The sequence below is a fragment of the Periplaneta americana genome, chromosome 12 (genome assembly GCF_040183065.1).
Source record: "Periplaneta americana isolate PAMFEO1 chromosome 12, P.americana_PAMFEO1_priV1, whole genome shotgun sequence".
Taxonomy (NCBI): domain Eukaryota; kingdom Metazoa; phylum Arthropoda; class Insecta; order Blattodea; family Blattidae; genus Periplaneta; species Periplaneta americana.
Genome location: NC_091128.1, coordinates 404104 through 416880, shown reverse-complemented (window position 1 = coordinate 416880; position 12777 = coordinate 404104). Strand labels below are relative to the sequence as shown.

General features: G+C 40.3%; 1 protein-coding gene across 2 annotated transcripts in view; it reads left to right on the top strand.

The window, feature by feature from the left end:
- The window catches only part of LOC138710105 (uncharacterized), a 280087-nt gene extending 275815 nt beyond the window's left edge, over nt 1–4272 (top strand). For both annotated transcript variants that reach the window (XM_069840736.1, XM_069840737.1), the window contains exons 10-11: nt 467–899; nt 3704–4272. In XM_069840736.1, the coding sequence (XP_069696837.1) occupies nt 467–899; nt 3704–4147 (877 nt within the window). In that variant the 3' untranslated portion in view covers nt 4148–4272. The remainder of the gene's footprint in view (nt 1–466; nt 900–3703) is intronic.
- The last annotated feature ends 8505 nt before the right edge of the window (nt 4273–12777 follow it).

Below are 12777 nucleotides of genomic sequence, written 5' to 3'. Positions count from 1 at the left end.
TTCAAATTTTGGAAAATTTAATTCAAAATAAAAAGTGGATTGTGAAAAATATTATTAGTAACCTTTTTATACTTTTATCAGATATTTAAGTTCTATTAAGTCTTGTTGTGGTACCTTGTAATTTTTGTCCAATTGTGAGTTCATTTCCTTATAAAATTTTAGAAATTTAGAGCCTGCATTTTCTGATAATATTTGCGGTCGTTCACGTACCTGTACCCTTAACTCAGTTCCGCGCCTTTTGCAATTGTTAATTGTGTTGTACTCGTCTTTGCAACGTGCACGGTAATGTTATGGTCCAACTCCTAATTTCCAGATTTCAGTATAAGAGCTCGCTGGAGTATCACAGTCAGCTGCCTGAGATACGGTATGGCCTTCCGTACTTTAGCATGGAGCATTTATGGCCTGGATGAACCTGCTTTTACTTCACTAACGATACAGATTGCAGAAAACTCTCATCCACCGACAGGTACACGCTGGTGCAGTCGTACCACGTGACGCGGCTGGTGACGGCCACTAAGACGCTGCCGCCGATGGAGGTGTACCACTTCGTGCCCAGCAAGACGCTCAACGAGTTCAACACGCGCCTGGAGGAGGCGGGCTCCGAGCTGCACCTGGAGCTGGAGTTCGGCGACGAGAACGACCACGACGACGACGACCGTCCGGCAGCGCTGCGCGCGCTGCAGCCAGACGTGGACCTGGCCAGCGTGGGCTCCGAGTTCGACCTGTCCGACGTGGACAAGGCCCGCGTGCCGGAGGGACAGCCGCGCCCCAAGAAGACGCAGCTCACGGCGCCGCGCCCCACCGAGCCGCCGCCCACGCCGGCGCTGAGCCCCGAGCAGGTGCAGCAGCTGGCCCTGCTGAGGCTGCTGAATCCCGCCGCTGCGGCTGCCATCCCGCAGGTACGACTCGTCGTAACATGCAGATCAGTGCCGCAGCTTCCTCTGGGTAAACATGCTGACAAAGCATGCAAGTTGCAGTCCTTGTCTCTATAAAGGCTGGTTCACAATAAACCGGGAACGAGAACCAGAATGAAAACGAGAACCAGGGGACGTGAATATAAAAATTTTTGATTCACTATAAACCGAGAACGTAGACGACTATGCATATCGATATGCATGTCAATAACGATATGTAAAGTCGATATTACGTATTCTGATGTTATTTGTGTATAGTTGACCAATGGCGTTCTCTCATGAGTACAAGGCAGCCAACATAAACACAAGTTAACCAACTTCGAAATTTCAACTGAAACATTTCATTAGGTACGGTACTATAAATATGCCCATGCATCTTTATTATCACAACCTATTTTAAGTCTACCATAACGTAAAATAATTAGAGAAGAAACATTTGTAGTAGAACAAAAATGAACACAACAGTAGTTATTGAATTGAAGCATGAATATGTAGTGTGTAATACAACCAATACAGTAATAAAATATGATTCGCTTACGATCGGGTCCACACCTGTGGAGTAACGGTTAGCGCACATGGCCGCGAAACCAAGTGGCCCGGGTTCGATTCCCGGTCGGGACAAGTTACCTGGTTGAGGCTTTTCCGGGGTTTTCCCGCAACCCAACATGAGCAAATGCTGGGTAACTTTCGGTGCTGGACCCCGGACTCATTTCACCGGCATTATCACCTTCATTTCATTCAGACGCTAAATAACCTAAGCTGTTGATAAGGCGTCGTAAAATAACCTACTAAAATAAAAAAACTTACGATCGGTGTTCAAAAATGCAGCCATTGAAGGCCACGTATTCTCCTTCATTTTTTCATCTTATACGAGGCGCGCCGCTTATCGTAGATTTTCCTCAACACTCAATATTAGAATCTCATCAAATAAGACTTGCTCCATGATGCACAGCACAGAACAAAATAATGCATAGGTTATGTCACGGTCTTCTTGCTACAAAATATACGACGACAAAATAGCTTTTAGATGGCAATAGAATGAATCTAGTGGGCTGTGATCGGAAACGTGAACGCCAAAGTTGAAATTTTGCCAACTCTCCGTTCCCGATCCGGGGCTCCGGCAAGCTTTTCGCTAATTGTGAATGTTCACATTTAAATATACACATTTTAACAATTTTACCGTTTTCGTTTTCGTTCCGATTCTCGTTTCCGGTTTATTGTGAATCAGCCTTAAAAATTGACGGACTGCTTAGAAGAAGATAAAACTGTAACGAGAGCGTATTATTTTTCGTTACCAAGACAAATCTTTAAAAGCTTGGAATTGCTCTATGGCCGTTGTGTAAAGTGTACCTACCTTTTACGTAATTATATTCGTTTTCATTCCCAGTTTTCTGACCAAGGGAAGTTCTTTCACTGCATTCTCCAATCTTCCCTATTTTCTACCTTTCTCTTATCTCCTCGTAAAAACCACGTACGGTACGTTAATGTCATCTATCATCTGATATCTTCTTTTTCCCCGAACTTTCCTCCCGTTCACTATTTATTTCAGTGCATCCTTCAGTAGGCAGTTTCTTCTCACCAGTGACCCAGCCAATTTCTTTTTCTCTTTCTGATCAGTTTCAGCATCATTCTTTTTTCGCCCACTCTTTCCAACACAGCTTCATTTTTTATTCCGTCTATTCTTTTCATACGCTCCGTTCTTCACCATATCGGCATTTCGAATGCTTCTAATCGTTTCTCTTCACTCCGTCGTAATGTCCATGTTTCTGCTTCATACAATGCCACATTCCACACAAAGCACTCTTCCTTAGTTCTTTTTCCAGAGGTCCGCAGAAGATGCTCCTTTTTCTATTAAAAGCTTCCTTTGCCATTGCTATCCTCCTTTTGACTTCCTGGCAGCAGCTCGTGTTACTGCTGATTGTAGACCTCAAGTATTTGAAGCTGTCCGCTTGTTCTATTGTCTCATTTCGAATTCGCAAAGTTACATTCTTTTCTTCTTCCTTCCGATAACCATGATCTTTGTCTTGTTTGCATTTAACTTCTTCTCATACTGCTTACGCTGTCGTTTAGCTTCTGTAGCACAACCCTTAGGCCGTGTCTCAAAGCTACATTTTCAGCTGAAGTGAACTAGATTGTTGACTAAATAGCCGGATGTGACGTCAGAAGTCATGATCCAAAGCTACGTAGTGAACAGCAATCAAGTCCGTAGTAGCTAGTAAACGAAAATGCTTACTCGATTGTTGACTTGTTCACTAAACAAACATGGATACCTCATCAGCAATTGGGGTTATGAAATCTGAAAATGCTTTGGAAGTGAAATAATGTAAAAATATAATGTAGAATAACACGTTAACTTTGAACACTGACATTGTTAGTACCTTCTGTACAATCTGATAACATTATTGTAATATATTAAGGCCTTATCTTTTCCACATAATTCGTAATGAATCTGCATTAGGACACTGCCTTCTTAATTCAGTGTTGCACCGTGATGTCATGGTTTTTAGAAAAATAATCTATAAAGAAGGCCATGTTTCAAGCATAAACTACATTTCCAAAGTTCCCTAGTGTGTAGTTACAAGTCACCTAGTTGCTAGTCACTAGTGTGTAGTATGGACTTTTAGCTTTGAGACACGGCCTTAGTATCGTGTCCTCCTTTGATAACAAGTAATTATATTGTATTAAATAAAAGTACTTTTCCCATGTTACACTAACACTTGTCAACAGAATGGTTCCGTGCTGAATACTGTGCTGTGTTACATGATGTGTTGGGCTTGGCTGTGCCGCAGGTGATAACGACGTCCCGGCCGGTGCTGAAGGTGGAGACCGTGTACGAGTCGCACGTGCTGCCCGTCATCAACGGCCCGTCCACCACGTACAGCACGATCTCGCGGCCCGTGGCCACGCTCAGCAAGACGGAGTACGAGTACGGCACGAGCACGCTGCCGGCGCTGCCGGTGCCGCCCGTCAACCCGCTGTTCCCCCCGCAGCAGCAGCAGTTCGCCGTGACGTCCACGCCCGTGGTCACGCAGACCGTGGTCACCGAGACGGACAGCAAGGTGCTGAAGCTCACCTTCGGCGCCAAGACGGCCTACACCACGCTGCTCTCCACCAAGGTGGTGCCCACCGTGCTCACCACCTACGTCACGGCGTCCGTGCCCGTGCAGCCCACGGCGCCCGCCTTCCCCGGGTACTTCCCCGCCGCGTACCCTCAGTTCCCCTTCGTGGGCTGAGCCGAGCCCTTAGCGCCGCTGTTACCAAAGCCTCGTATAAGCAACACTGGGACATTGCGGAAACCGTTGTGATGCGGCTACGAGAACAAACCTCTTTCCTTCATCTTGGCACAGGAGAGTTTGTTTCCTGTGTCACTGAGGTGAATAAAAAACCTTTCCTATTACTTTCTCTATTCTGTTCGATAAAAAATTTACATTGTTGACCAAACTCTGCAGACTTTCATTCCCTGAAGAAAAGGTACTGTTTTCATTGCTCTTAATTATTTTGTTCTAAGACTCAACAATGTGAATTCATTATCCACATGAAATTTATTAGTTATTGGCATCAAACAGCAAATAACGAAGTCAGAGGTGGAAAAAGACTATCGTATTTAAAACAGCATTTGCAGGAAGAAACAACAATGCGTCCGTAGAGCGAGTGATTGAACTCAAGTACTGAATAAAATACATGGAATGAAGACAAACGGTCCCGAAATGTCAGTAGAGAAGTTAGCTCCATTGTAAACCTATTTCCGAAGTCTACCGTGGCTTTATGTCTCATGGAGAAAAACTGAACTTAGACTTATTCTGTTGTTTTCTCCATTAAAAAGATGAAAATTATTTACTGTTGGCTTACATCGTTATAGTTGAAATGATTAAGCCCGGTGTGGAAAGTACTGATTTCTCGAAAAAAATATGTACAGTAGGCCTATATAATTATTGAATGAGAAATACTTGGCTTTATTAAGTGTTGCTGCAACAAAGATACAAGCGAAAATTTTGTACGACTACCCGAAGTGAAGACAAGGAGTCCTAAAATTTATCCGCTTTGAATCTATTTGCGATATCTACACTGCTTGCTCTTCTTTATTATGTATACAGGCTAGAGTGAGAAACCGATTACGTGGGAGAATATAAACAGCCAGAGTACATTCTATCGAGAAGTCAGTAATGACAGCTGAAATAGATTTGGGATGACAAGTTACAAAGTCTAGCATGTTAAGACTGGAGATAATAAAAGTGGGACGCTTGATAATTTTCACGAAGGTTTCCGCAATTCCTTTTCGTGAAGTCTATATGATCAGGATAGCTCTCCATTCGGAGAGCACTCACACCGTTTCGGGAGATCGCAGAGATCTCTCTGGAAATGTTGTGACTCATTCGCGGGCGGAACTAGTAGCGATCACAATTCACACCCTGGGTGACATCCTGAACAGAAAATTATTATCATTCTCTTCATGTTTCTGAAATCAGTAAGAATCACTAGTCAGTCACACATCCGACATCCAAACACGACGCATTTGTTTGTGCGCATTGCACTGTCAAACGTCTTACGTCATTACCGTTATCATCGGCCAATGAAATAATAGTACATTATGCAACGAGCCTATAATGGTAGTAATTAAGACGCGAGTATGTTTATGAAACGAGCGCAAGCGAGTTCCATAATTTTCATACGAGCGTCTTAATTACCATTATAGGCAAGTTTCATACGACTTTTTATCCTCGACCATATTTCTAACTTGAAATTATTCATAAGTGTTCATGTTATTGTTATGTGAGTGAGTGCAATAGCCTACCTCATGAATTGTGAGATGTGCGCAGACGCGAAAGTATTGATTTTTTCCGGGAAACGAATGTCAACGACCTTGATCTAATCTAGAGAGTAAGATGAACATTAGTCTTGATATAACCTTGAAATTGAATTCGACATTGAAAAACGAGATGACAAATTGAATTTATTTGAATATTATTTACAATTAACGCTAATTATTATAGTAACAGAACATAACCTTCTGCGACAGTATTGGATTTCCAGCCTCCGTGACCTTTCGATAGTTGTCTTTCGATTGGATATCCGAGAATAATCGAAAACCTGAACTTTAATGACATGCATTAAAGGACTGCTACCAGGTGTATAATTACTACATTTCGGCATGGTCGAGCATAGAAATATAACTCTGTGATTTGCGCCTCAATTGGCTGCAAGGCATTGCAAATTTCAAGCCGCGTGTGATGACGTCATAATTTGGTGCATCATTCTACCTTCTTCCTGTATTTAGAAAATTATAAGATTTAGAAACTTCTTCTTTCGATATTTCGAACTCAGTTCTTCATAAAGCATTACGACATAGACATGTTTTTATGAAAATCCGTAATATTCTGTAGGATGACTCATCGTCATTGAACACTAGGTCATGTGCGTCACCTTAGTCTAACACAAAGATGGACACGAACCATATGGCGATTCATTGCTCTAGTGTTTGAAGTTCTTCCCATTGCACCGCGTATTCTAGCTCCGCCTTTCACCCACCACAGTTCACATACCCATGAAGACTGCGTGACGCTCAGATCTAAAAGACTACCACTGCTGTTCACACCAAACAATCGTTAAGAGGGAAGTGGCAGCTCCAATGTCCACAAGCATATCATTAACCTGTTTTAGATTCCTTCATAAGTTGTTGTACGACTGAATTATGTTGCTCCAAGACTAGACACAAGTGGTAAATCGGAGAGAGAAATAGTTCTGCTACGTCTTTAGATTTTCCGTGCCTTTCTTTCCATTCACCAATGAAAGACGTGACTGATCACTTCTTCGCGCTCTCGTCACGTAACAGCCACAATATTATAAAATGTTTTGCATGTGCTTACTGAGGCAAGACGTGGGAACAGAGGTTTTAGTTGCGAGAGGAGCTGTTGAAGGAGGCAGAAGCTGGTGAAGATATCCTCCATTCCTCCAGTACAGGCCTGCAGAACTGTAGCTCTTGAGAGCGACTGCTTTCCTCCCCTTTCTTACCCCAACCACCTTTTCTACCTGGGCGGTCACGGCGTTCTAGTTACGCTCGGCTGCATCAACATTCATTCTCGGGGCGGAAGTCCGTCATCCCCAATAGAAGTGGAGTGAGGCTGACATCATAGTTCCCCTACTTTGCGAGTTCTGCAGGCCTGAGCTAGTACTATACCCGGGTTCGAGACATATTTTAAATTCATTATCGAGTAGGTTTCACAGACTGAAAATCTACTGAAAATGTACATTCGGCGTATATTTATAGAGGGTGTAAGCGATATAAACTGCCAAAAATATGGTGGTAGAGCATAAGTAACTTAAGAAAAAAGTAAAATGTTTTTATGTAACAGTCATGGTTTTCCCAGAAACAAATGTGTTTTTTGAAAAGAGAATAGACAGTCATTAGATATTCAGGCTACTTTGCCTGGTTTGTTCGTTTGTCACTCTGTTGTGCATTGGTATGTGATGGACGTTGCTTGTAAGGTCATTGGCAATGACATTTACGTTCAGTCGAGATGTAACAAATAATTAAACTAAGGTGGGTGTCCCTGATATGGCCATGCTAAGGTTTGAGAATTTTTATAGCCGCCATTTTGAAAAAAAATGTAAATCACTTTTTTCTTACTCGTTCTCAGTCTAATGGACTTTCTTAAAACAATTTCCTTTCCCCATAAAAATAGCTTTAATTGTCAAACAGTCCCAAATTCCAAAAGTCTACCTAGTGGCCATATCAGGAACATGTGCACATGATATGGCCACCCTTGTTCCATGTTCTACAAATCGTGATTGTTTTCAGTTTGATAGCGCAGTTGTGTTAAAATTAAATAATTTTGGTGTAAAATGAATAAAAATGACACTTAATAATCTTTTTATAATTCAAAAGTGTAGCCAAACAGGTTTTCCTGTAAAAAATTAAATTGTTTTTCTTAAAATACAAAATTTTTGCGTAATTCCAGCTATAAGGCATGTAAATTTGTCAGGTGAAAAAATAAAAGTGAAATGAACTTGATATGGCCATGGTGCATTTGATATGGCCATATCAGGAGCAGGTAAGATTTCACGGAAATCGTTTGATTATGAACAACTCGTAAAAGATACGCCATCAACTATAACGCCAATCAACAGAACATTAAAAGCTGAATGGAGTACGATGGTTTTCATGAAACAAGTCTTTGAAAAACATGCATAAAACAAAGGAGACTTACCAGACAAAAATAAGAAGAGGTCACATGAAAACCGCAAAACAGGCAATGACGCCATATTGTTCAACCTGACTGAATGGGAAACGATCAAGTGACATACCAGGATGCCCTTTCACTGGATGCTGCTGCAATTTAGCGGATTTTTTTGGTTAACTAACTCACAATAGGGGGGTGGCCATATCAGGAACATGGCCATAACAGGAGCACCTACCTTATTATCAGTCTTAAGAACATGTTATTTTACAAATTAAGAATAGAATTAAAACAAATAATTAAATGTCACTAGATATTTTGTCTAGTATATCGATATGTACTGTCTATATAATTTTGACTGTTCATATCATTTACACTCTATATACTATACAGGGTGTATCTAAATTGGTGTCAAATATTTCGGGGATGTGTTCGTAACACAAAAACATTACAAAAGGTTCATATGAACATTGGTCTCAAAACAATTTATTTCAGAGTTACCATACAAAATTTAATGTTACAAAAATTGCTCGAAGTGGCTTCCTCCTGATTCGATGTATCCCCTAAACCTGCGTTACATGCTCTGGCGTACTCTGTTGGAAATTCCTGGAGTGTTTCGTATTTCGTGAAATTCAGTTTGGTTACGCTCTCAGAATATCAACATTAAGTACAGGAGTCGCATATAACAGGGACTTTAAATGTCCCCAGACGAAGAAATCCATTGGATTCAAATCAGGCGATCGAGCAGGCCATGCAGTGAATCCCCTTCGACCACTCCATCTTTGGGAAAATCGATCATGAAAAAATTACGAACTATCAGACTGAAATGAGCTGGAGCAGCATCGTGTTAAAACACATTCGTTGGATGACGTCCAGAAGCAAATCATGAATTAAATGATGCAAATCATTTCGTTCTGTTCACTCACAGAATACATTTTCTTCTGATTTCTTCGCTCTACAAATTACAAACAAACAAAAAAAACCATCAAACAATCAGCGGTTAATGAAGGGACAAATCCTTTAATAACTCCCTAACGAATGGTTTTCAGACCCATGTTCTTATTATCTTTTTTAATTGTTTTGATGTTAGGAACACGTTCCCGAAATATTTGACACCAATTTAGATACACCCTGTATAGGCTCCGTGGCGCGATAACCCATGATGGGCCAAGGCCTACCAGTGGACTGCTGGCCTCACGTCCACATGCCTCAGCAGAGGTGAACTATCATCCAAACACAATGAGGGTAAAGTGAAGTAAGCACGATGATCCCCAAAGAGTTATAGCTGGTAATCTTCATCTACTGCCTCTGCGAGCCTTTCAACTGTTCTGGTAGTCTTTGTCCACTTGCTCCCCTGTTAGGGTCTTTCTCAAATTGTTGGATATTTGCTAGCCCGACTGGCTACTGCAATATAATTTACATGCCAGACAACAGACTTAAACTGCCAACGGATTTTTGGATGATTTGTAAGGAGAAAATAGTGCTGGTGTAGTACTTTTTGAACAGAATTCCCATATCATATCTTATCACAGCAATAGGAATCCCAGTCTTGCCAAGGACATTTCTGTCACAAGACAGTGAGAGCTTCACACTGATCAGTTGCTCGACATCATTAAGAACTAAGAATCATAATAAGTGTGTGTAACTCGATTATAAGAACTGCACAGATTGCATTTAACTTTGCTCAAAAGAAATCAACACCTAGCGCCAGTGGCGCACCCACGAGGGGGGGGGGGACTTAAGACTCTCCACAACAAAAAAAGGGAAAGAAAAGAAAAAAAAGAGAGCTTTTAATGCCTCGACGCGTCTGTATGTACTATTACTGTGGAAAGTGTGTGATATTTGAAACATATATTTTTAAACATGCCTGTATGTGAATGTATTTCATTGCTTGTCCTGGTGGAGTGTAAGAGAAAGCCCTATGGCCGCCTTAACTTCTCCAGTATAAATAAATAAATGAAATAAAATAATAATAAATGGGCTTTTTACAACATACTTTTTTAAAAAGCTCTAACTTTCGTAATGTACGAAGTTCTGTAAGCTTACCTTTTATTTGGAACTTCAATCATTGCCTAGATGCCCACATATCAGCGATGCCGTCTGTTCTAAAACCATCCCCGCTTCACGAAGGTTACAGCTATACAGCTTTGATGTTGCTCTATGACTTACTTTCTTTCTTTCTTATTCTGTTTCACTCCCCTTTTTCTCAAAGATACTTTAGATCATACACTAGACATCTCACCAATGTGGGCCTCCCTGTTCATGGGATCGGCAGGAAGCAGGGCTACCGCAGAGACATCACAGGACAACCACAAGACAACGGACAAATACCCAGTCCCGTGGACGGAAGATAAATTTCTTTCATTGTCTACGCCGGAAATCGAACCTCGGGCTGTTTGGTTGGGAAGCGCACACGCTATCCACAGAGCCACAACGACGGACTGATCTATGACACTGATTATAAATAGCCCCCCCAACCATGCGCCGTTGCCTAGGATACGGCAGGGCATGGTAACAACTGTCCAAGTCCGTCGCCCCTCATTTATCTGAAGTCAGGCACAACGATCAACGATCAACGACGATGTTAAGTCGCGTAGTTTGGAGGGTAAGACGTAGACACAAACCTCTATCTTCAAGGTTTTTTTTCCTAAGGAATCTATGATAACCTCAAAAAAATTCAGAACTATTTCGTGATTGTGTAAGGACGAAATCGACAGATCACTTATTTGAAGAAAAGAAATTACCGAATTCCTTGCAGGGAATATTTGTTTTAATTTCTCTAGTGTCTTTTGTAAATATATGTATATTAGTAAACATGACGAATATGAGTGAACACAACTATACATAATTGTACTATAGTATGTATTTTTATAAGAAACGACAATAAAGACCTCAGAAAATACCAAGACTTTTAAGTACTGCCCTCTCTATCCTGTTTAACTTTTTTCTTTTCTTTCTTCCACTTGCTCTGCATGTTATTTCTATTTAGAAGGTCCACGGAGTATCCAGCTCAGGGTACATTGCGCTGTGGAGTAACGGTTAGCACGTCTGACCGTGAAACGAGCGGGCCCGGGTTCAAATCCTGATTGGGACAAGTTACCTCGTTGGAAGTTTTTCCGGGGTTTTCCCTCAACCCATTAAGAGCAAATGCTGGGTAACTTTCGGCGCTGGATCCTGCACTTATCTCGCTGGTTTTATCATCTTCATCAATTTAATTTAATTCAATTTCAAATTTTCAATTTAATTCAATTTATTAAGCCATTAAACATACAGTGATAGGCTTCGTCACAAAAAAACATACATTTGAAAATACACATATAATTGAAAGCAGTAATTAGAATGAAAACACAAAACATTTTGAAACTCTAAAATTAATTAAAACACTTCACTCTTACGTAATAATTGTAACTAAATGTAAATAACTTTATTTATTAAAGAACAATTTTCGTATGAATTTATGTTAAGAAACTCATCTACAGAGTAGAAAGGATTAATTAAAAGCCAATTATAAAATCTAGCTTTGAAACTATTGGTTGGTAACTTATAATATTGACTGGGAAGCTTATATAATTTCATTCCCATGGCAGAAAAATTTGTACTAGTTTTATGTAATCTACAGTATGGGATATTGATTTGTTCACTATTTCTAATTTCATGATCATGTATATTGGCTAGTAATGAGTAATTGTCTATATTTTGTCGAGTGTAAATTTATGACAGTTAATATCTGTGATTGTTTGAAAAGAGGTCGACAATGTTCAAGATAGTTTGATTGACATAGAATTCTAATGGCTTTCTTTTGCAAAATCAAGACACTCCCAATTTTGCTACTATTTTCCCAGAAAATTAAGGCATACCTAATTATCAACTGAAAGAACGAAAAGTAGGCACATCTTAAATAATTTTGAGAAACGCAAGTCACTAATTTCTTTAATAAATATATAACTCTTGATAATTTTGTTCATATATATTCGATATGTTTTTCCCATGTTAAATTGGAGTCTATAAAAAGTCCCAGAAATTTGGTATAGTTTTGTATGTTGTCCTTTTTTATTGCATCTTCCTCAGACTCTAGATAACCACAGCAGTTGATAAAGCGTCGTACAACAACGAATTTAAAAAAATAACTTTTGTTATGTTTTTTAGAAGGTACATGCTTCGCTTTCGGACGGATTTGAACCCGCGGACTTCGGATACGACGACGTGTAACGATTCGATTACCATCGTCACGAATTATAATGCACAGCAATGCATTCCTGGTATCGTTCCCTCCTGAAGGAAACCCACCGTACTGTAGATTTGGGGATCTCCTTAAACTTGAAAGATCTGCTAAGAAGGACAGAGAGCACGTAGCATGCACCTTCCAGCTGACCAACTAATCCAGTTATACAGACGACGATATGAAATAAACCTACTCAGACACTACGTATCTTTTCAAAGCTTCATAGATCTAACTTCTGCTGTAATTTTGTGTATTTTTCTATAAAGTAGTCCGCAAGTCGGAATATTCCTCATCAAAGTACGAATGTAGTCACCGTCATAGCTCAGTAGACTAAGACGCTTACCTGCGAATTAGAGTCCTGAGATAGATAGATAGATAGATAGATAGATAGATAGATAGATAGATAGATAGATAGATAGATAGATAGATAGATAGATAGATAGATAGATAGATAGATAGATAGATA